Below are 24,210 nucleotides of genomic sequence, written 5' to 3'. Positions count from 1 at the left end.
GCTGGTGTACTTCCTTCGGGTCTGCGAGGGGCTTTAAACCAGCCGAGGCTGCCTTGCTGGGACTATCACAACCAATGCTGACCGGGCTGTGGGTGCCCAGCGAAGGGTGGGCTGTCGTGACCTGGGGAGTGACCTCTCCACCGAGGGGAGTCCCCTAGGTGAGGCAAGGATGAGTCATTCACTGGAAAACCCTCTGGGTGGGTCTCCCAGGGAACAAAGGACCTAACGAATAAGGACTCCAGGGTCCTCCGCCACATCAGCAAGAGCAGGAGAAGGGGTATAACGCAACCCTGGGCGTGTGTGAACAGGGGAGAAGGTCCTACAAGACACAAGCATTCACTACAGATAGAGTTCAAGGTTAAAGCGAATAAAAAACAAACAAAAACAAACTCCCAGCTCCAGCAGCCACACGGCATGTAGCACGATGAGCAGATAGGTGCCTGACATCAACGTCCCGGTCATCTTCCCGCTAACTGGGTGAGCCAGGCTGTTCTCCTAACAGGAAGGACACTTAGGTTTTTCTTAGAAGGGCAATTAGCTTATTCTTGGCATGGACTCAGAGACCTGTGGGCAATGCCTGGACTGAAGGCTGCTTCTTTCAGACAGTGACTTGGTCTGTGATGTGTTCCACTGTCTTCAGGCTCAGCACATAGTAGGTACATGTGTGTGAAAAGAATCCTCTTCGATGACAAAGACTGTATACATTCCTTCCATTCACTGCCATCTCCCCGGCGCTGAACACAGCGTCTGGCATATAGCAGAGGCCGAATAAATGTTCTTGGATGACTTACCTGTGTGGGGTCAAGGGCTCCTGAACACTGCATGTTCAATGAACTCATGCAGGTTAAGATCCCCAACCCCCTACACACAAAAAACACACCACAACCCTGAGAGCCCAGAACCCCAGGCCCTGGACAAACAGGTCTGGGCAGCAGACTTGCTAAGACAAACTGCACAGTTTCTGAGTTTCCAGCCCAGCCAGCTGTCTGACAGGCACACACACAAAGTCCTTCCCCCCAAATAACTCTAGGCCTGCCAGTCTGCAGGGACGGAAACAGGAACTGGAAAATCACCATGTCCTCGCCCGCTGCGCTGTAACCCTGCGGCCCAGGGCCCGGATCTGTGCAGCGTGGCCCTCACGTGACGGACCACCTTTTCCAATCCGCCCTGTGCTGGGTGACCGCCACCGAGATGCCAGGGAGGAGAAGGTGCCCCACCGATGTTGCAGCAGCTTTCAGGGGAAACAGTCAACGATTGGCACATTACATGCACGCATTCAACATAAGAAAAATGAGACCACATGGCACCAAACAGACTGAGAAAAGGACTTATGAGAGCTGAGACAAGAAGCAGTGGGCTGCCTCGTTCCATCTCAGCTGGGAACACACAAGCTGGGCGCCTCACATGTTTTGCTGCTTTGCAATGTCCCTGAATGGCTGCCGGAGTTCTAGGCGTGCTGGTTTTGGGTTTAAAACTGAATTTCAGTGAGTAGGCGAATTTGCAGGTACAGAATCTTCAAATCATGAGGCCTGACTGTGTTTGTATATGCTCAGAACATTTCTAGAAAATATAATAGATCCATTTTGGAAGAAGACACAAGAACTTGCTGCTCCCAGAAGTTATCTCTAGAGACTGGGATAGGCAACAGATGGAGAGAAAGAGGAAGAATGAGGAAGGAAGAGAATCTGGCAATTTTGTTTACTGGGCGGTTTCTATGGGTATAATATGAGATTTATCCCCTCCCATCCCTGTAAATGAAAAGAAATTTTCCCAATTATGAAAACACATAAGTATATCTAGGACAGGAAAAATACATACCAAACTGTGGAAATAGGACTATGGGTTTTGGAGGAAACTAATTTTTTATAGTAGGTAGTTCTCTACCTTTTGTTTTTTTACAATAAAAAGATTTTTCACGCTTCTTATATCATAATAATAAGGTCTTACATTTAAGGCCATGCTATCCTAGCAAAAAGGCCACTGGTACTGCTCTTGCCCTCTGGCTTTCTCCCACCCTCTGTCCTTCCTCTAGCTGCTTCCTGCCTGGCGCTAAGGATGCAACACTCCGCCATCTCTGAACAGCAACAACCAGGCAAAAGCAAACCTCCAATTTACTGGAAAAGTTCTACATGGAATTACCAGTTGACCAGCACTTCCAATTAGGTTTATACCTAAAAGAAGTAAAAACAGGTCTTCAAACAAAACTGGTACCTAAATGTCCATAGCAGCACTATTCTTAATAGCCCAAACGCCCACCAACAGACAAATGAATAAACAAAGATGGTACATCCATAAAATGGAACAGGATTCACCCACAAGGAATGAAGTATGGATACCTGCTACAGTACAGACAACCTTGAAAACATCAAGTGAAAGAAGCCAGACACAAACGGCCACATATTATATGATTCCTTTTATGTGGACTATGCAGAATAGGCAAATCTGCATGGACAGATAACAGATGAGTGGTTGCCAGGGACTGGGAAGGAACAGGAAGTGGCTGCTTAATGAGTCCGAGGGTTCCCTTTGGGGTGATGAACACGCTCTGTAAGGAGACAGAGGTGACAGGTGCATAACCATGTGAATGTACAAAATGCCACAGAATTGTACACCTTGAAACGGTTAAAATGGTGAATTTTATGTTGTGGTCTGAATTTTACATCAATTAAAAATAATAAAAATAAAACTCTGAGCTATGTGGTCTTGGGCAAGTTATTCAGCCTCTCTGATCCTATAGAATGAGGAGATGACACCACAACCACACAGGCTGCTTGTGAGGATTGCCTGTGATATGTGTGTAAAGTGATGGGCGCAGGACTGGGTATGCAGGTAAGCAACGAAGCTGCTGTCGCCAGAATGACAGGATGATCTCACACTGTCCCAATCAACTCACCTGAAAATTGTGAGGTTTCCATATTTTCAAATGATCCTTTTAAATATATATATTGATTTCAGAGAGGAAGGGAGAGGGAGGGAGAGAGAAACATCAATGACGAGAGAGAAATCAATGATCGGCTGCCTCCTACACGGCCCCTACAGGGGATTGAGCCACAACCCCAGCATGTGCCCTGACTGGGAATCAAACCTTGACCTCCTGGTTCGTAGGTTGATGCTCAACCACTGAACCACACTGGCCAGGCTCAAATGATCCTTTTAAACAACAACAAAAAAAAGAGTTGGAAGAGGGGTGCTGTATGAGATGAAAGATACAAGGAGTCTACTCAATTTATAATATATTTATAGCTAGACTATTTTTAGTCTGTCCTGTATTAAGTAGGGGAAATCCAAACAATTAACTCAGATATGACAATGGGGTGGCTTTGCCACTGGTCCACTATGGAACAACCTACATGCTGTTTCTCTTTCCACCTCCTTCCATAGGCCTATAAATATGGGTCCTGAACCCACGCCCGTTTTATGGGGCAGACGAGCCTGTATACAGGTGAAAAGGTTCCATCTGTGCAAAGGCCCTTGTCTGGAAGCAGCTCTCAAAACCTGAGAACTGACAGGTGGGGGCAGGAAGAACTGTGGCTCCTCTTATCTATCTGGGAATTATTGGGTATAGAATTCGCAGAACTTCAAACGCCCTGCGGCAAGGTGACCCCCCTTGGGGCTGACAGTCCGCCTGGGGAGAGGGCAGGGAGGAGTGAATAGGATTTCAGGCTGTCATGGAAACTTTTCTTCCCTTGGGCCTCTGAGCATATGGCAGGTATCCTGAAAACTCCCGTCCTGCCGCTCCAGGCTGGCTGCTGCCCTCAGACATGTGGGTGGGGGCGTCTGCCTCTCTGTCTGCAGGGCCCCCTCCATCGGCCACAGCCCCAGCAGCACAAAGGAGTCTCCAGTGTGCGCCTCATGTGTCCCGGCTCCCCAGACAGTCGCTGGGGGAGAGCCTGCGTGGTCCCATGGAAATCTAAGTCCCCTGCCCCCGGCGGGCCTCGATGCAGCCCACAGATCACAGACAGCGGCAGGCCAAAGGCCACGGCGCAGGCTTCTCCTGGGCCGCCTGAAATGCGATGCCCATTCTGCCCTCCGCTGACAGGGATGCCTCACACGCCCCACATCTCCTCCCAAGACCAAAGAGAGCTGCATGCTGATGGGGACTTTGAGGCAGCCAACAGGGTGGACTCAGCCAGGCTGGCTCCTCTGTGTAGCATGGGAAACCCAGCTGGCTCAAGGCAGAGAAAATCACGAATCGGGAAGGCTGTGAGCCCAACGCAGCTAAAGGGATGATAAACAACAGCAGGTGGAAGGTGCCAGTGTGGAAAACAAGGCGTAATTTTGAAAAGTTTAAAGCTTCTGGAACTGGGTGCCCGTGCCCGTGCCCGTGCCCGTGCCCGTGGGGGTTCATGGCAGGCTGCCGGGAGCAGACAGAGCCACCGGAGAAACAGGAGAAACCGGGTGCTGTCTCCTTAGGGCAACAGCAGGACCCAAGGGTGGGGGAACAGGATAATCACATATTGTGGTGGAAACTGTAAAATCGGATTGAATTTTAAGGGGAAAATACTAGATATCCAAGGATGTTATGATGGCCGCTGGCCACCTTGGGGCATTCAGCTCCGCTGTCAGTCCACCTGTATCTATACTAAGGGCAACCTGGAGAAGTATGGAAGCCCAGCTTTAAAGAAACCCTCGCTCCATGATGTCATTTATCCCATAAATATGTATGTTTTTGAGGCCTTACTATGTCTCAGGCTCCTTTCCCTCCCTGAAACTCACTGTTTAATAAGGAAGTGGGTGTTAATTAAAAGTACATGGCTCGATCCCCAGACCGGTGGCTCAGTTGGTTTAAGCTTCGTCCCATACACCAAAAGGTTGTGGGTTCGATTCCCCCATTGGAGCACATACGGAAGGCAACTGATTGATGTTTCTTTTTTTTTTTTTCTTTTTTTTTAAATTTTTTTTTGGTTTTTCACAGAGAGGAAAGGAGAGAGATAGAGAGCCAGAAACATCGATGAGAGAGAAACATCGATCAGCTGCCTCCTGCACACCTCCCACTGGGGATGTGCCCGCAACCCAGGTACATGCCCTTGACCGGAATCGAACCTGGGACCTTTCAGTCCGCAGGCCGACGCTCTATCCACTGAGCCAAACCGGTTTTGGCATGATTGATGTTTCTTTCTCACATTGATGTTTCTCTCTCTTTCTCTCTCCCTCCTTCCTCCCTCCCTCCCTCCCTTCCTTTCTCTCTTAAATCAATAAAAAACACATATCCTCGGGTGGGGATAAAAAATGAAATAAAAAATAAAAGATCAAGATGCTAAAATCCTTATCACTTAGCCCGGTACATTACAGATGCTAAAGAAAATATTGATGATTATTACTAATAACATTAGCTCCCATTCAGCTGGGATGAGCAGAGAAGACGTGCAGAGACCACAGAGACATACAAAGACCTGGGAGCACCCAGGCTCACGGAGGAGGCGGCAGCCCAGGGGAAGGAGCGGTTTCCACGTACTTGCGAGCAGGAGGCAGGAGACCGCCACGGCGTACAGCTGCTTGGAGGTGGTGATGTTATAGCGATCCAGGAAGTGGTCCAGCAGGTAGACGGCCAGGTGCCGGGCTGTGGGGCAGAGCTGGCAGTGGCTGCTCAGCAGGGTCAAGATGTCCACAAAGAACCGCCGGCTCTTCAGGAGCGGGGAGTGGGCCCGGAAGGCAGGCAGCTTCAGTTCCTGGAACGGGCAGGGCAGAAGGGTGGTCAGGGCCACCTCCCGAGAGCCTAGGATGTCCCAGAAAGGTGAGAGCGCGAGCCTGCCTTCTGGCTGGTTAAAGGGCACCCATTCCCTCCACATCCTGTTCGCGTTCCTTCGAGTCCCAGGATGGCAGCCCCTCTATTCCAGGAACTCCTGGACCGCGCCCCATCCACCCTCACCGAGCACAGGCTCAGAAAGTGTCAGGCACCTTCCCGATGACAGGGGCCAGTGAAGGAGGCAGCCAGCTCCATTCCCAGGGAAAGGATAACTCCTGGAGATACACAGGCCACAACAGGATGTAGGAGACCCACATCTGAATTCGGGTTCTGCTGCCCAAACAGGCTGTGCCCCCCGGTCACCTGTCTTCACCCTTGTTTCCTCCTCAGCAGCTGAGGATGAAATGGAAGATGCATATAAAGCACCCAGCACACAGGAACCTCTCAGGGTCCACAGCTTGATTCCCTCTGTGGCTGGGATCGTGAGAGACAATTTTAAAAAAATTCAACGTACAGCCCTAGCCGGTTTGGCTCAGTGGATAGAGCGTAGGCCTGTGGATTGAAGGGTCCCAAATTCGATTCCAGTCAAGGGCACATGCCCGGGTTGCGGGATCGATCCCCAGTGGGGGTCTGTGTAGGAGGCAGCCAATCAATGATTCTCTCTCATCATCATTGATGTCTCTCTCTCTCTCTCTCTCTCTCTCTCGCCCCCTCTCTTCTTCTCTGAAATATATATATGTATATATATAATTCAACGTACAACAGCTGTTAAAATAATAGTACAAAGAACTCCCAAATACTCATGTACAAAAAGCACTGAGCTGTAGACTTTAAAAGGGTACATTTCATGGTATGTGAATGATATCTCAGTAAAGCTGTTATGAAAACATAAGATGGACACATCACTCACTCGCAAGGAGTTTATGGGCCGGTAGGAGAGATGGTGAGCAACTAAGACATTGACAGAATTTGTGGACTAGGAAGGAAAGCTCTGTCCACGGTGAGAAGGCCCATCTTCTCTGAGGACTGGGAGGTCTCCCCTGGGAAAGTGAGGCTGGAATTGAGATGCATGCTGGGATCTCTTCTCTCCTGGCTGTGCCCCCCAGAGAGCCTGACGCCAAAGCACAGCTCTCTCTCGAGCCCAGAACTTTGCCATGGAAAGTGCTCAAAGCCTGAATTAATTAGTTCCTCGCCTTATGTTTACATAGGAAGAACCTGAGTTTGAAATAGTCCTATAACAGCACTCCCCCACCTCCCGCCGGCTCTATTTAACTAGCAACAGATCCGAGACTGGGAGTCTTTCAGTGGATCCTTCTTTTTTTTAACCTTTTATTTATTCATTCATTTATTTTATAAGCCTGGAGAGAAGCTTTTATTCCAGCTTAATTTCTTTTTGATGTATGATTTCCAAGCATTTTCTCCCATTCTGTGGGTTGACTTCTTTGGGTATTCTTCATCTTCATTATTTTATTTATTTTTTTTTTTAAATATATTTTATTGATTTTTTACAGAGAGGAAGGGAGAGAGATAGAGAGTTAGAAACATCGATGAGAGAGAAACATCGATTAGCTGCCTCCTGCACATCTCCTACTGGGGATGTGCCCGCAACCCAGGTACATGCCCTTGACCGGAATCGAACCTGGGACCTTTCAGTCCGCAGGCTGACGCTCTATCCACTGAGCCAAACCGGTTTCGGCCATCTTCATTATTTTTAAAAAATATATTTTATTGATTTTTTAAAGAGAGGAAGGGAGAGGGATAGAGAGGTAGAAACATCGATGAGAGAGAAACATCAATCAGCTGCCTCCTGCACACCTCCTACTGGGGATATGCCCGCAACCAAGGTACATGCCCTTGACTGGAATCGAACCTGGGACCTTTCAGTCCGCAGTTCAATGCTCTATCCCCTGAGCCAAACCAGTTAGGGCAGTGATGGCGAACCTTTTGAGCTCAGCATGTCAGCATTTTGAAAAACCCTAACTTAACTCTGGTGCCGTGTCACATATAGAAATTTTTTGATATTTGCAACCACAGTAAAACAAAGACTTATATTTTTGATATTTATTTTATATATTTAAATGCCATTTAACAAAGAAAATCAACCAAAAAAATGAGTTCGCGTTCATAGGTTTGCCATCACTGGGTTAGGGCCATCTTCATTATTTGAATTTATTCAGCAACCATGGGACTTCAAACTCCCATCACCCAGTGTGACTGAAACATGGTGAGGTGCCCAATAACTATGAATGAGGAACTGAAAGGAGGGAGGGGGCGGAGAAGGGAGGGCAGGTAGACAGCCGTGCAGGGGTGAGTACTCAGTGCCCAGGGCGCTCAGAGGAAGGTGTGGTGGTCTGCAGAGAGCAGCAGGTCAGTGGGGACTTCAAGCAAAAGAGATCTATCCAGCCAAGGTTTGGAAGGACAGCTAGGACTTGACCTGTTGAGGATGCAGGAAGGAAAGAACGCCCAGCAGGACAAGCAGCACCTGCAAAGCCACACAGGTGTTCCATCTGGGAATCTAGAGCGCGTGGAACAACCAGACAGGCGGGGTATGCCCGGACAAAGCAGGCTGGGAGGGTGGCAGGGTCCCAGCTTGCATGCCCGGCTAAGATATCTGTCCCGTCCTGAAGGTAACAGGAAGCCACCGAAGGGTTTAGAGCAGGGTGTCCACAGGGATAGAGTGGCCAAGCATGATCTCTCAGCCAGCCTCCTCCTGGGTCATGGCCTGACAGCTAGTAGCAGCAGCCAATGTGGGCAGCAGTCCGCCTCCCCACCCCTCGAGCTTGCAGGCTACTGGTGCATTTCCTCTGAGCCCTACGGCTTTAAGGCTCCTGACAAGAAGCAACCACAATCTCAGATTCCTGGGCTCTGTCCCAGCAGCTACTGGAAGTCAGCCAAGTGAACTTCGGCCTGGCTGCACTGCCCTCATCGAGGCAGTTCAAAGCCCCAAAATATCAGTCAGATATGCAGCATCCTGACTCCCCTCCCTGCTCAACTCAGCCAAGCTTAACTCTTTCTGGATATTCCTTTGTGCCAACTGGGAGAACAGAGCTCAAAGCAACACACTGTCGGTCTTCCCTCTGTACGCTTCCCTGGGAAAAGGCCTGAGCAGATTCTCACAGGAAGCCATCGGTGCAGAGAAGCAAAAGCTATGGACCTCCAGAAGGGGCAGCAATGCATGTCAAGAAGGAGTGAGCAGGCAGGGCTTCCTGGAAAAGGCTAGTCTCAAGAGTAAGCAGCATTCTGAGAGCCAGGCAGCTGCCTGGGATGCTCTTCATCCCCGTTTCTGCTCGTCCCTCAGATGCTGGTTTAATTGTCCTTCCTAAGAAAGGCTTTCGACCCCTCCTCACTCCCAATCAGGCCCCCTTGTTCTCTCTCTTAGCACGCTGTTCTCCAATGTCAAATATTTCCTTATGTTTCTCTCCCTGCTTAACTCTAGCTCTGGGGAGCAGGGGCCATGCCCATGTTGCTTACACCACTTGCCCAGTGCCCAGGATGTGCCTGGCACAGAGGCAGGTGCTCAAAAAATGTTGGCACAGGGGAAAAAGAATGAATAACCATGAAAAGGCATAAAGGAAATGTAAATGCATATTACTAAGTGAGAGAAGCCAATCTGAAAAGGTTACATACTCTAGGATCCCAGTTATAGGACATTCTGGAAAGGGCAAAGCGATGGGGACAGTAAAAAGATAAGTGGTCAGAAGCTGGGCGAGAGGGAGGGATGAACAGGCAGGGCACAGAGGATTTTTAGGGAGTGAAGCGTCTCTGGATGATGCTATAATGAGGGATACATCTCAGTAAACATTTGTCCAGACCAGGGGTGGGCAAACTTTTTGATTCGAGGGCCACAATGGGTTCTTAAACTGGACCGGAGGGCCGGAACAAAAGCATGGATGGAATGTTTGCGTGAACTAATATAAATTCAAAGTAAACATCATTACATAAAAGGGTACGGTCTTTTTTTTTTTAGTTTTATTCATTTCAAACGGGCCAGATCCGGCCCGCGGGCCGTAGTTTGCCCACGGCTGGTCCAGACCCACAGAATGTACACCGCCAAGAGTGAGCCCTAATGTAAACTTTGAGGGACAATGATGTGTCAGTGTAGGTTCATCGATTGTAACAAAGGTACTACTTCGGTGGGAGATGTGATAATAGGCTCTGAAGGTGTGTGTGTGTGGGGGGGGTTGGGGGGTATATGGCAAATCTCTGTACCTTCTGCTCAATACACAAAAATGAATACAGGGGCATCCCTTCCTGTACCAAATACACTCCTTCCCCAACATATGGGGGGAGCAGCTTAGCAGAGATTGTCGAGACAGGCAGTTCTGTGGTGGAATCTCAACTCCACTATTTACTAGCCTGGGCATGTGGATTCCAAACCCCAGTGTCTTCATCTGGAAAATGGGGGTCGTGCTGCCATACATGTGAAGCCTTAGCGGCCTTTCCCGCAAGCTGGGCAATCAGCCCTCAGGGAAGTTGAGGTTTCTGCCTCTGTCAGGCTCTGCTCTGGACGGTGGAACGACCCTTTCTCCCTGAGGGTGTACGGCTGGGCCCGGGGGCCTCCGCAGGCAAGGAGCCCTGCCTGTCCCCTCCGCAGAGCTCCCAAGCCACAGGGAACTAGGAGCTGCGAGCCTCGGCTTCTTCCCGGCACTCAGAGGAGGGCGATTCTTTGGCAGATGAACAGCAATGCGGGACGCCTGCGTGCTGGTCCTGTTTTGTTCCCGGGTCCAGCTGGTTCCTTCCCTAACCCAATTAGGGGGGAAGGCATTCATGACAAGGGCTTTGCTCTAAGCAGCCGCCTTCCCCTCAAAGCACTCTTGACCTGAGTCAGCTTGAAGGCCACCGCAGCCGGGCGCACGAAGCAGCCCCTTCTGCTGAGCAGCCTGGATTCCAGAAACAAAAGAGCAGCCTGCTCGGGCGGGCGGCCTGGAAAGCGCTCTGGGATCAGGCAGGCACTTGGCAGGCACTTGGCAGGCGCTCAGCAGCCAGCGGGCGGGAAGGGGGCAGGAACCAGCCAGGCAGGGTGACCTTCCTCTCAGTGTGGCCAGCGTAAGGCTGCGGGGAGGGCACAGATGAAGAGGGGTAGAGCGGTGGAGGGGCAGCAGAGGCTTCCTGACTCCCTCCCAGGCTGCTGGCTCTTTATCATCTGAGTCACACACAGGAGAGCATGTGCTCCCAGGTGAGCAGATGACCAGGCAGGGCCCCAGGGACAGGTGGCCCTGATGGAGTTTGGGGGTGGAGGTGGCGGGGAGATCCATCTTTTGTTATATCAGTAGTTTATTTCATTTTTTAAAAATAATAACAGGGTAGAAAAAATTATTAGATCCACACTGGAATGTTAGCATTGGTTATCTCAGAGCACTGGGACCTCGTGTGATTTTTACTTTCATGCTTTTCAACACTGTCTGTATTTTTAAAAAAATATTCGCTGTATAACCACTTTATTATTTCAATTACTGTGTTTCCAGTTTGAAAGGAAAAATGGAGAGAGAGGGACTAGATATGCAGGCACCCACCCACCGTATTAAGGCCAAACTCAAAATGCATCCCAGCTTCCCTTCAACCTCACATCATCCCTTCCACAAAGTGAACCCTGTAATGGTAACAACCCACTGTGCTACACATCCGTCATCCTCACAAACCTCAAAGGCGCCCAGGGTTCGGCCCAGAAGTAGTCCTTTTCTTTTTACTAATTATAAATTATGTGCTCAGCTGGCAGATTTTCAAAAGTGGCAAATAACAAATAGCACTTATATTCCCTCACGCAGAGAAGCCCTGTTGCAGAGAGAAGTACTGTTACATTTTATGTGGATTCTTCAGATGCTTCTCTGGGCAAACAAGACGGGTCCATAATCTACAAGGGGGGCAGGCACATGGGAACAATGTTTCAATGGCAGCCTGGCCTTTCCCCGTACGGCTGTGCCGTGACTTCACCAGACCCCCATTTTGGACATGGGGCGTCTCTCTTCCTTTGGGTCTCTGTTCAGGCCGCTCATCAGCACCCATACGGCCCCACAGCCAGCAGTTCCTGTTGACCGAAGTGTCTGCCTGTCTATTAACTGTTCTCCCCACTCCCCCCAGGATGTGACCTCCACTTCTCTCTCCTGGTCCCGGCTGTACCCCCGGAACCAGCACAGTGAGGGCTACTGAGTATCTGTTGAATGGAGTGTTTTGCATGATGAACACAGGTGTGACCCGAGTAAACACCAACGGGGGACGGGGGGGGGGGGGGGGCGGGGGGGTCCTCCATCTGCCTGTGGCCTGCTATGCCCTCTCTCCCCCAGGTGTCCCCTACCCACCCCTGCAGCCTTCCCCGGGGTAACCCACAGGGAGGGGGAAACTGGCCCCTGAAAGGGAAGCCCTGGCGTTCCCCAGACCAGAGGAGCCCTTCTGGGGGAAAGGAAGGTGGTGGGAGTCAAGGCAGGCTAGAGTCCTTCCGAAACCACTCTTCTTGCCCTGGCCAGCTGCTCAGTGGTTAGAGCATTAGCCTGTGAACTGACGGGTCACGGATGGGATTCCTGGTCAAGGGCATGTACCTCGGTTGCAGGTTCAATCCCTGGCCCCTGTTGGGGCATGTGTAGGAGGCAACCAATCGATGTGTTTCACAGCAGTGTTTCTCTCTCTCTCCCCCCCCTCTCCTTCCCTTCTACTCTCTTAAAAAAAAATCAATGGAATAAATATCCTCAGGTGAAGATTAAAAAACAAAAATAAACCACTCTTCTTGCTGCCCAAGATCTCTCCCGGGAGGTCCAGAGCAGAAAGAGGATGGTCTGAGAGGAACAGCACTCTGAGAAAAGCCAAGGACATGTAAATCACGACCCACATGAAAGCCCAAAGCCAGCTACAGACAGAGGGGGAGGGGCTGCCTGGAGGGCTTCCGAGGATACCACTGTCCCCCTCCCTGCCGTGTTGACCTCAGCAGAGGTGGCCAACACTCCACACCTGTGCTGGGCTCAGATGCGCCTGGGAGTATGGGCCAGGCCAGGTCAAGTGCCGTTCAAAAGACCCCGAGCCCACAGCCTGCACTGCCGGGCAGGGACCCCGGCCTGTCACTGTGGTAGGACAGATGGTAGTGGTGGTGGTGGTGGGGCGGATTCAGCGTGTGCTCTTCACACACAGGCTCTGCCGGCTTTTTGAGGCTGACCTCAGAGGAGTCTGAAGGTCACGTGGACTCATATTAGGGAAGGAAGGGAAGTCTTTATTTTAACCCTGGGTATCCTGCACTGTGTTTTTTTCTAATTGCCTCACTATGAACCCACTCTTCCTTCAGATCTCAGCTCAAAAGTCACTTCTGAAAAGAGTGTTTCCTGGTTATGCCCCTATCAGATACTCCCCAAACATCAAGAACTTTTCATCCATCCATCCATCATTCATCCATCCATCCATCCATCCACCCACCCACCCATCCAGCCATCCACCCACTCATCCAGCCATCCACCCACCCACCCATCCATCCATCCACACACCCATCCACCCATCCATTCATCCATCCATTCATTCATCCATCCATCCACTGTTCTTCACCCTCGATAATACACATCATAAGGGCAGGGACAGGGTTAATCTTGTCCAGCTCTGCGACCCCCAATACCTGACACAAAACAGATGTCCATAATCATCACCAAAACCTCCAAATTTGGGGAACGGCAAGTACTTGAAAAGGTAAGAAAAAATTATTTGCTCCTAATCTTAGGTTAAATAAAACTAATAATCATAATAAGCAATTCCAAACACTCATGAAGACCAGCAGGGAGGTACAAGGAGCTTAGGATGCTGAACTCCAGGGGAAAGAGAGAGCTCTGTCCATGCCTTGGGGTGGCACGCGCCTCAGTCTACCCAACAGCACCGAGGATTTCTAAGGAGGAAGCAGGTCAGTGTTTACAGAGAATGGGAGCTTCCAAAACCATCTGCCCTGACTGGGAATTGAACCATGACCTCCTGGTTCAGAGGTCAACACTCAACTACTGGGCCACACCAGCCAGGCTCGGACCCTGTGTTTCGGGGCCTCCACAGGATAGTTTAGGTTTGGTTTTTCCTTCCAAAAATAATGCTACATTGAACCAATTACAAAATATCTGATCACTATGGAAATTTTAGAAAATACAGATGAGTACAAGGAACATTAACATCACCAGCAACCCACCAGCAGGAGATAACTTCGAGCATGCACATGTGTCGGTATCTGCCCTTCCAGTCTTGGATCTCTGCTCACACCCCCAACCCACTTCTCCCTCTCATGGGACGATAACCCCTGACAGTTGTGACTTAATTCAGGCTCTCCACCCCAACACCTACCCTCTTGAGGTGAGGGGGTGTGACAACCATTCCATAAACGGCACAAGATGCACAGCAGAGCCGAGCTGCTCTCCCACCCCAGCCACAGAAAGAAAACCACTCTGCCCTCCTCCTCCGCGCACGCCGCCACGGCCATGCTCATCCTCACTGCTGCCCACCGCTGCCTCCCAAGGGAGGCTGGGCCTCCAGGCACCGGGCCAGTTGCTTGGGAAACAGCTCCAGGGTTGAGTCTGCCTGAGAACAAAGAGTAGCAAGACATGAAGCAACACCACAGGTAACCAAGGTGACCAACAGGAAGTGGAGACTTGCAAATTGAAAGGGAAAAAGAAAGGGGAGGGGTAGGTTGGGTCTTCAGAAGCCACAGGAGTACACACCTCGGACCTGGGAGGCCCTGCAAGGCCGGAGGATCACCTCCCTTCCCCTCTGTGCCCCATTGCTTCATAAACCCAGGGAGCATTTTCGGTAAAGAATTAACATCTCTGGGGAACACTATTTCAACATGAAGAAAAAAATGCCAGTGACATCCCCTACTGCTGACGTCCGGCCTTTAGTTTCCTTTAAGCAGAGAGAGAGAGAGAGAGAGAGATAGAGATAGAGAGAGAGAGAGAGAGAGAGAAAGAAAGGTCACCCCAAGCCACCAACCACATCTCTCACAGCCCCCTGAACTCAGCAAAGGGCAGGGGGGCCGGCTCCAGGCACACCTCATTCCCAGGAGCCAGAGCCACTGCCAGGCATTCAACTGTGCCCAAAGACATGTCTGCCCACCCCATCGGGGGTCCCCCTCCCACCCACGCCATTGTGCCCCCACAACGCCTCCATGGACAACACACGGCCTTTTTGCAACCCTCCCCACCCAAGTTCATTACTTCAGCAATGTCCTAATATGACCACATCCGCACTGCTTCTCTGCTGGGTCTGCCCTTCATTCTCTCACGCCCCCCCTTCTCCTCCCCGTTATCTAGGACAGGGGTCACCCTTCCATGCTGGTTCTCTAGGACAGGTCCGACCCTTGGATCTTGCCTCCTTTCCTTCCGGGTCATCCTTCCTAAGTTGTGGCCTCAAAAGCTGTTTATTCCACACATTTGACTCCCATCCCCAATTTCCAGATTCCCTCTGATGTTGCCTCCTGGGCACCTTGATGCCAACATGCACCCCAAACAGGTGAGTACAGTAATCACTACCACCATCCACTAATCGCTCCAGCTGGGATTCGGTTCCCCTGTGGATCCAGGGTTCAGGGTTTCTGTAACTGTAGTCAGTTGACCTCAGGCACTGGAGTCTCCTGGGAATTTATGGGAAAATGTCCTTCCCCCCACCCCCGTATTGAATTGGACAGTGCCCCCCCCCCCCCCAAAAAAAAACTCCCATCTACCCAGAACATCAGAATATCACCTTATTTAGAAATCGGATCATCACAGATACAATCAAATTAAAATGAGGTCCTAAACCAATGACTGATGTCTCTATAAAAAGGAAAAACAGACACAGATCTTCAGAGGAAAGACGAGGCAAAGACAGACCCAGGGAGAAGACCACATGAAGATGGAGGCAGAGAAAAGGAGTGATGCAGCTACAAGCCAAGGGTTGCCAGCAGCCACCAGATGCTAGAAGAGGCCAGGAAGGCCTTTGAAGGGAGCATGGCCCCGATTTCGAACTTCTAGCCTCCAGAGCTGTGACAGAACAAACATTGTTCGTTTTAAGCCGTCCAGTGTGAGGCAGTCTGAGGAATCTCCTTCGCTCCCTATTCCCTGATTTACTGAACCGGACTTCCTGGGCACCTGTCTGTGCTTTGCAAGCCTGATGCTTGACGACAAGCTCTGCGAAGGCAGAGAACTTGGTTCTGTTCACCATTTATAGTCACGCATCGCTTAACGACGAGATGGGTTCTGAGAAACTCGCGTGAGGCTATCCTGTCATTGTGGGACCATCATGGGGTGCACTCACCGACCCTAAATGGCACAACTGACGCAGAAATGAGCAATTGCCCAAAGGAGCTTTCTAAGAACAACGCTCACTATGACAAAGGCCCATCATGCTCAGCAACGGAAAATCACTTCGCTCCAACTAGTAAGAAACCTGAAATCTTTCCCTCTCTTAGTTAGCTGGTCCTTTTGACCCTACTTCCTGAAACTCTGGAGTCTCCCTAGTTCCTGCCCTGGCTCAGATGCCATGGCTCTGATTCACTGCCAACACCCAGTCTCCGAGGCCAAGGCCATTTCCCAGGGATCCATCCCTCCCTACTCACACCCTCCTCAAAGCTCCCCATGGGCTCTGCGGACCAGCGCAGACACCTAACCCTCCTCAAAGCTCTCCATGAGCTCTGCGGACCAGCGCAGACACCTAGGGAGATCCATCTCCCCAGAAACTATGCTCCTGACCCGGCTCCCTCTCTTGGCTACTCACCAGACTGCCGCCCGAAGGTCACTGATGTGTGACCATCAGAGGCTGCCCTGGGCCCTGGTAATGAACTTCCTCCACACCTTTCTCTGCCCAGCCGGCTTCTGCGTATCCTTCGTACTCAGCTCACACAGCACCTCCTCTTTGTAGCTTTTCATACTTCCCGAGGCAACTGGATGTCGCTGTTGGTACAGTGGTTAAAAGCCCGGGTTCAAATCCTGACCTTGCCCTCTATGAGCTGTGTGGCCTTGTATACGTTATTTATGTATTTATTTGAAGTTCTATAAGCATTTATAAAACATATGCCAGGGAGCAAGGTCTCAAATGACCCAGACATGAACAGTTCTGCAGCTTCCTTTATGCATGTGAAATTAAGGAAGGGGGAATAAAGAAGATTACCTGGAGCCCGGCTGGTGTGGCTAAGGGGTTGAGCCTCGACTGATGAACCAGGAAGTCATGGTTCAACTCCTGGTCAGGGCACATGCCTGGTTGAGGCTCGATCCCCAGTAGGAGGTGTGCGGGAGGCAGCCGATCAATCAATGATTCTGTTTCATCATTGATGTTTCTATCTCTCTCTCCCTCTCCCTTCTCTGATATCAATAAAAGTATATTTTAAAAAAACGACATGGAGACGATAGAAAGCCAGGTGGTGGTGGGGGATTGGATTAAGGGCAGTTAACAAGAGTAAGTGTCTCTTGAGGTGTGTTAACATAGACAAACAGAAACAATGGACAGGGCTTAAGACAAAGATAAACCTCTTACTAAAAGGCAACACGCCTGGAGCATAACTACCCACCACTACCTGCTCCGTTAGTAATTTATGATCAGATCACCCTGTGAGGCGAGTAAATTTAGCAAGTCCCATCTGCAGCATGGTGATAATTACAGTACCTACTAGAGTAGGCTGTCTGAGGACTTCATTAATGGAAGGGGATGTATGTCAAGCAAGCACCCATTCATGTGGACAGTAGTCATTTCTCTCACTGAGGCTCCCAGTCCTGGCGGAGGCTCCCATGGGTCTGCAGGTTACACATGGGGCTCAGTAAATGGCTGCTGGATAAAGAGGCTGCCAACTAAGCCACAGAGAGGTCCAAGGAAATAAACCAGAGCTCTGCCTTCTGCAGACTCACAGCCAGCAATATTCAAGTCCCTTAGGCTTCCTCCTTCCTGACCAGAATGCTGAACTCCCTCTGCCTCCCCCTCCCAAAAGGGCCTCCTAACACCTGGGAAGATATTGGCAGTGGTTTGACAAAAATTCCCCCAGAAACTACTTCATGCCCCAGCTTAAGAGTAACCATGAGCCCTGACTGGCATGGCCCAGTTGGTTGGGCATTGTCTTGTGCACCTGAAGGTTGCCAGTTCGATTCCTGGTCCAGGGTACGTGCCCAGGTTGCAAGCTCGATCCCTGGCAGGGGGAATGCAGGAGGCAGCCGATTAATGTTGTACTGTCACATTGATGTTTCTCTCTCTCCCTCTCCTTCCTCTCTTTTAAGTATCAATAAACTATTAAAAAAAAAAAAAAGAGTAACCATACAAAATGAACCCTGAAGAATTAAGGGATAATGGGGTATGTCTGACCCATTTCAGAGGGAAAAGACAAAGATAGAAAAAGAGAATGGTAAGGCAAATGTGTTAAAATTGTGTACTATGCTGGCAGCTCTTCCGTAAGTTTGAAATTACTTCAAAACAGAAAGTTATCGCAAAGGGAGAGGCCAACCAGAGATTTCAGCTCAGAGCCAACAGCTTAACACTCCCCACCCCCTCCACGGGCCTTCTCACCTCCTCAGTAGCTGCTCAGAGTGTCGGCCCCACTGAAGGGGAAGTTCATGTTACACCATCACTGACTTCAAGGCTGGTTGCAATTCCTCTGCTTGTCGCAAATCAGACTCTGGACAGCACATTGCAAAGTTTTAAGGCTCCAGATCTCCCACGTAATAAGGGGACCCTGGCCAAGTCCCTGACCCCTTGGAGGCCATTTCTCTACCAGAAGGATGGAGTTACTGGCAGCCATACTACCTACCCCACATGCAAGAACTATTTCGACAGTGGAGTCCAGGAAGGCAATGTGTAGGCCGTAAGGCACAGACCTCAGATAAGGTGCTAATGATGTGCACATACGGATGCTGGTGGTGGTGGTGGTGTGTCTGTGTGTGTGTGTGTGTGTGGGGGGGGGGTTTGCTCATTTGCAACAACTGCTTAGACCTGGGAAGACGCAGCCCCTGCCTGTCCCTCACGGGCCCGGGAAGCTGGATCCAAATGAAATAATCGTATTTATAAGTGCATAATTACAAATTGCGTTGAGTGCTAAAGGAGCAACCCAGGGTGGTCTGGAACATATAACAAGGGGCCCCGCCTCGACCCTGTCTGGGACTCAGGGAAGGCACCTCCGAGGAAATGATGTCTGAGCTGAGAGCTAGAGAACAAGCAGGTTAAAATCCCACAAGAGCACAGAAGTATATAAACCAAATGTTACTAGTGAACTCAAGTTAAACGATATCATGAAGAAATAAGATGCCAAATCAAGGATAGGACAAATGACCTGGTTTCTCCAAAAATCATGAAAAAAACATTTTTTTAATGGGATGGGAGGCAAGGAGATCATTAGAGTATAAAAGACTTAAGAATAAGTTTTTAAGAATGGAATGCGTGGACCTTATCTGGACCATGACTGAATAAACCAACTAGAAAAACCAATTTTGAGACAACTGGGGAAAATGAATTACTGTTAATATCGTTAGGTATAATAATGGCATAGTTGTTACTTCAAAAGAGCCTTTACCCAGGCCTGGCTGGTGTGGCTCAGTTGGTGGAGCATCAGTCCATGCACCGAAAGGTCCCCAGTTCAATTCCCGGTCAGGGCACATGCTCAGGTTTCGGGCTCGGTCCCCAGTAGGAGTGTGTGTGAGAGGCAACCAATCAATGTTTCTCTCTCACATCGATGTTTCTCTCTCCCTCCCTCTCCCTTCCTCTCGCTCTAAATATCGAGTTGACAGAGACAAAAAGCAGATCAGGATTGCCTGGGGCCAGGAGCAGGATGGGTGAGAGATGGACAGGGGGACTGGGAATTCCGCAGGTTGATGGCAAGGTTCTCTATCTTGATTATGGTGGAAGTTACATGAGTGCAGATATTTGTCAAAACTCACTGTACATTCTAAACTGCATGCACACTTAAGGTCTGTGCATTGGACTGCATATAAATTATACTTCAATTAAAATAATAAGCAGCTCCACCTAAATGTCCAACAAGATGAGTTAATCAGATCATAGTGTATCCATGCACTCAAACATTATGCATGATACTGTAGAAGAATAATTACTGACACAGAAAGCTATTTAGTATACACAGGTAGGAACAAATTAAATTATAATATGCTAAGATGGCATTTTTTAAAAATAAAATGTATATGTTTGGATAGAAAATGAGCAAAAAGAAATATGCCATTCATTCATTAAATACAAATTTACTTAGTATCTACTATATACCTTTATTGTTACAATGAACAGAAAAGATTTTGGTCATGGAGCTTCTATTTGGTGGTTTCATATAAAATATTTAAATTATTAAAATGTAAACATTAAACAAAATTAAATGGCAAAAAGAAAGTGTGTAAATTATACTACTATGTATATTAGAACACACATTTGTGTTTCCCTTTTTAAAAAAATTTTTTTAATATTTTTATTGATTTCAGAGAGAAAGGGCGAGGGAGAGAGAGAGAGAAACATCAATGATGAGAGAGAATCACTGATTGGCTGCCTCCTGCACGCCCCCTACTGGGGATTGAGCCTGCAACCAGGACATGTGCCCTTGACTGGAATCAAACCCGAGACCCTTCAGTCCCCAGGCCAATGCTCTATCCACTGAGCCAACCCGGCTAGGTACATTTGTGTTTCTTTATATAGAGAATAACTCCGGAAGGATTCCTAAGAAATCGGGATGATGGGAAGTTTCAGGGAGGGAAACTAGGGGAATGGGACAGGGGTGCAAGGAAGCCTATTCACAATGTACAGAGCTTGATTTTTTTACCATGTTCTTGAATTATGTATCCTAAATAGACACAATAATTTCTAATGTTCTGCTAATGTCTGATAATTAGGAATTGTGTGGAGAAGAATGATATGAAAATGGGTGCATGGTATACTGCGAAATAAAGTGTTCTGAGCAAGTCAAGTGTTCCAATGTTACTAAAAAAAAAAAAAAAAAATCCAAAATAAAACGGTACTGTGATGAACACCAATTAGAAAGGATATATGTACCCCTATGTTCATAGCAGCACAATTTACAATAGCTAAGATTTGGAAATAGCCTAAGTGCCCATCAGCAGATGAGTGGATTAACAAACTGTGCTACATCTACACAATGGAATACTATGCTGCTGTAAAAAAGAAGGAACTCTTACCATTTGCAACAGCATGGATGGACCTGGAAAGCATTATGCTAAGCAAAATAAGCCAGTCGGAGAAAGATAGATATCACACGATCTCACTCATTTGTGGAATATAATGAGCAAGATAAACTGATGAACAAAAATAGATCCAGAGACAGAGAAGCATTGAACAGACAGTCAAACCTCAGAGGGAAGGGGATTGGGGGGGGGGGGGGGGGCGCGCGGGTAAGAGAGCAACCAAAGGACTCATACGCATGCATATAAGCATAACCAATGGACACAGACAGTAGGAGGGTTAGGGCATGTGCTGGAGGGTGGGAGCAGCCAGGGAGAGGTCAATGGGGGAAAAGGGAGACATATGTAATACGTTAACCAATAAAGAATTTAAATAAATAAATAAAAAGTACTGTGATAACACACACACCCAAAAGAATCTATACCAAAATGCCAGCAGAGATTACTTCCAAGTGGGGGAAGTTTACTCACTTCTGTTTGCTGGTATTCACGTTTGCAGTTTCCTAAACAAGCAAGAAAACACACTTGTGTGTGTGTTTAATAAAAGGCGAAACGAAAAGAGAGAAAAGAGCAGAACCACAGTGTCACCTCCTTCTGCCAGGTGCTCAGACACACTAGACAATGGCTGGCTGCACTCCCTTCACCCAAGGGGCTGTGTGGTTTAGGAAGACAAAGAGCAAGTCAAGGTGAAGGGCACCGCGCCAGCTCGAAGCCTCTAAAGTCCTGCCCTTACTTAGACAGTCTGCCCCAGCCAACCAGAGCATCCGCCAAGCCCCTTCTCCGCGTGACAACCCAGAGGCCCCTGAGGTTGACGAGTGCTCCCACCCCACCCCCCCTTTCTCCTGGGACACCTGGGAGGCAGGTGGGGCAGGGATCACTGTCCTGGGTTGCAGATGAAAGTAAGGCTCCAAGATCATTTGCTTCTTCTATAGATAAGATGCACTGAGACCAAGTCCTGGCTGAGCGTCCTGGGCACACTGAGCGTTTTCATTTTCTAAGACGAAGAAATCAATAGAGGATGCCAAGTTCTGATTCAGTTTTGTCCTCAGAGGTGAAGCATGGGAGTCAGGGAGTCTCCAAGCTACACACCACCTTGAATCACAATACAGTGGGGCCTTGACTTACGAGTTTAATTCGTTCCGTGACGGAGCTTGTAATTCAAATTACTCGTATGTCAAATCAAAAAGTGAACGAGTGAGACACATGATGCTGGGCTGATGATGTGGCGTTCACTGTGACATTCGCTGCGCCAACTAGTGGTGGGGTATCTGAAGCTGGCTCATGACCCGAATTTTAGCTTGCAACTCAAAGCAAAAAATCGGCCGAGAGACGGCTCGTATCTCGAAAAACTTGTTAGTCGGGACACTCGTAAGTCAAGGCCCCACTGTATCTCTTCCAGCCTCCCAACTCCGTTTCTCACCAATCTTCCATCTGTTTGTACCCACCTCCAGGGACAGTCCAGACCATCTCAGCAAGCTGGACAGCAAGAAACTCTTCTTTATACTAACAGCCCCATCTTCGCCTCCAGGAAGGACCTGGAGGGCCAGTTGCTTCAGGTCACTTTGAAGCATAGTAACCTCTACCTTGTGTAAAAACTGCTGTTTGAAATTTTAACCCTGCTATTTTGGCTTCTGTAAACACTTGCTTGCTTAAATAATAGGAAAAATAAGACCACTCCCATTCCAGAGAGGCCAGAAGCTATGCCCCAGACAGAGCTGTCAGTGCTGGCGCCAGGCCAGGCCTTGAGATATGGTCTCGTGGCCCCTTCTCAGCAGCACACAGGCCTTCTTTCCCAGAAGGTCCGGAAGTCTCATTCCAAATCTGGAAGACAAATGACTGAAAAAAAGTATCAATAGAGAGAGCTCCCTCCATGAAGGGCTTAGACTTTGGGAACAATATTCCTCTAAGCCCGCTGGTGTAATAATAAAGGACTCCAAAATTTGGCTCATTAAGGCGTCTAATGTCGGGTCGCTGATTTACAATACAACAGCTTGAGCACCACAAGCATACGGCAGCCCTGTCAGTAGGTGAGGGTTTGTTAAAGCCAGCATTTGAGTTTGAAAAGCCTGGATGACACATTCCTGGAACTAAGCTGGGCAGATGCAAGCCATCCCCAGTGTCTGGAATGCTTTCTTATGGGTAGAGCTGGGTGTACCTCATGATTTGGAAAGAACTGCCCCCTGGGGGTGCAGAAATCTGAAAGAAGGGAAAGGAAATAGAAAAATCAATCCAGGCTCTAACCGGTTTGGCTCAGTGGATAGAGCGTCGGCCTGCGGACTGAAAGGTCCCGGGTTCGATTCCGGTCAAGGGCATGTACCTGGGTTGCGGGCACATCCCCAGTAGGAGATGTGCAGGAGGCAGCTGATCAGTGTTTCTCTCTCATCGATGTTTCTAACTCTCTATCTCTCTACCTTCCTCTCTGTAAAAAATCAATAAAATATATTTAAAAACAAAAAACAAAAAAAAAAAGAAAAATCAATCCAGGATGACCTAGGCCAGTGGTCGGCAAACTGCAGCTCAGCAAATTGTGGCTCGCGAGCCACATGCGGCTCTTTGGCCCCTGGAGTGTGGTTCTTCCACAAAATACCACGTGCGGGCGCGCACGTACAGCGTGATTGAAACTTCGTGGCCCATGCGCAGAAGTTGGTATTTTGTGGAAGAGCCGATATTTTGTGGAAGAGCCACTCAAGGGGCCAAAGAGCCACATGTGGCTCGCGAGCCCGGTTTACCGACCATGGACCTAGGCAAATCCTCCAGTATGGACCTGGGTTGCCACTTTCTATAAGGAGACAGATGCTCAGCCTTGCAAGGAGGAAGTTCAAGGAATTTAAAGGGAGGAGTTAGAAGAAAAAATATTAATGTTGCGAGAAATAAAAGAATGTGCAAGCTTTAGAGGTCCCTGGAAAATAATGTGGGCAAGGGGTGGAGCTGGAATGAGATTCTATCACATCCAGTTGTCAAGAGTTCAGGCAAGCCCTAGCCAGTTTGGCTCAGAGGTTGCAGGGGTGGGCAAACTTTTTGACTCGAGGGCCACAATGGGTTCTTAAACTGGATCAGAGGGCCGGAACAAAAGCATGGATGGAGTATTTGTGTGAACTAATACATGTTAACACTGCTGCTGGTGAAGGAGCGGAGGGGAGAGCAAGAGAACCCTCCGCTCTTTCGGCTCCGAGGGCCGGATAGAACAGCCGAACGGGCTGGATCCGGCCCGAGGGCCGTAGTTTGCCCACGGCTGGGTTAGAGCGTCAGCCGGTGGATTGAAGGGTTTCAGGTTTGATTCTGGTCAAGGGCACATACGTTGATTGCAGGCTTGTTCCCTGGCCCCAGTTCGGGTGTGTGCAGGAGGCAACCAATGGATGTTTTTCTCTCACATCGATGTTTCTCTCTCTCTGTCTCTCCCCCTCCCTTTCACTCTCTCTGAAAATCATCAAT

At 49.1% G+C, this 24,210-nt stretch overlaps 1 protein-coding gene across 1 annotated transcript in view; it reads right to left on the bottom strand.

The window, feature by feature from the left end:
* Positions 1–24,210, bottom strand: part of CCNJL (cyclin J like) — a 44,951-nt gene that overhangs the window by 14,708 nt on the left and 6,033 nt on the right. The window contains exon 3 of the mRNA XM_036315496.1: positions 5,456–5,669. Within this exon, the coding sequence (XP_036171389.1) occupies positions 5,456–5,669 (214 nt within the window). The remainder of the gene's footprint in view (positions 1–5,455; positions 5,670–24,210) is intronic.

This window comes from Myotis myotis, unplaced genomic scaffold (genome assembly GCF_014108235.1).
Source record: "Myotis myotis isolate mMyoMyo1 unplaced genomic scaffold, mMyoMyo1.p scaffold_m19_p_6, whole genome shotgun sequence".
NCBI lineage: Eukaryota > Metazoa > Chordata > Mammalia > Chiroptera > Vespertilionidae > Myotis > Myotis myotis.
Note: the sequence above shows the minus strand (reverse complement) of the source record. Positions and strands in the feature narration are given on the sequence as shown.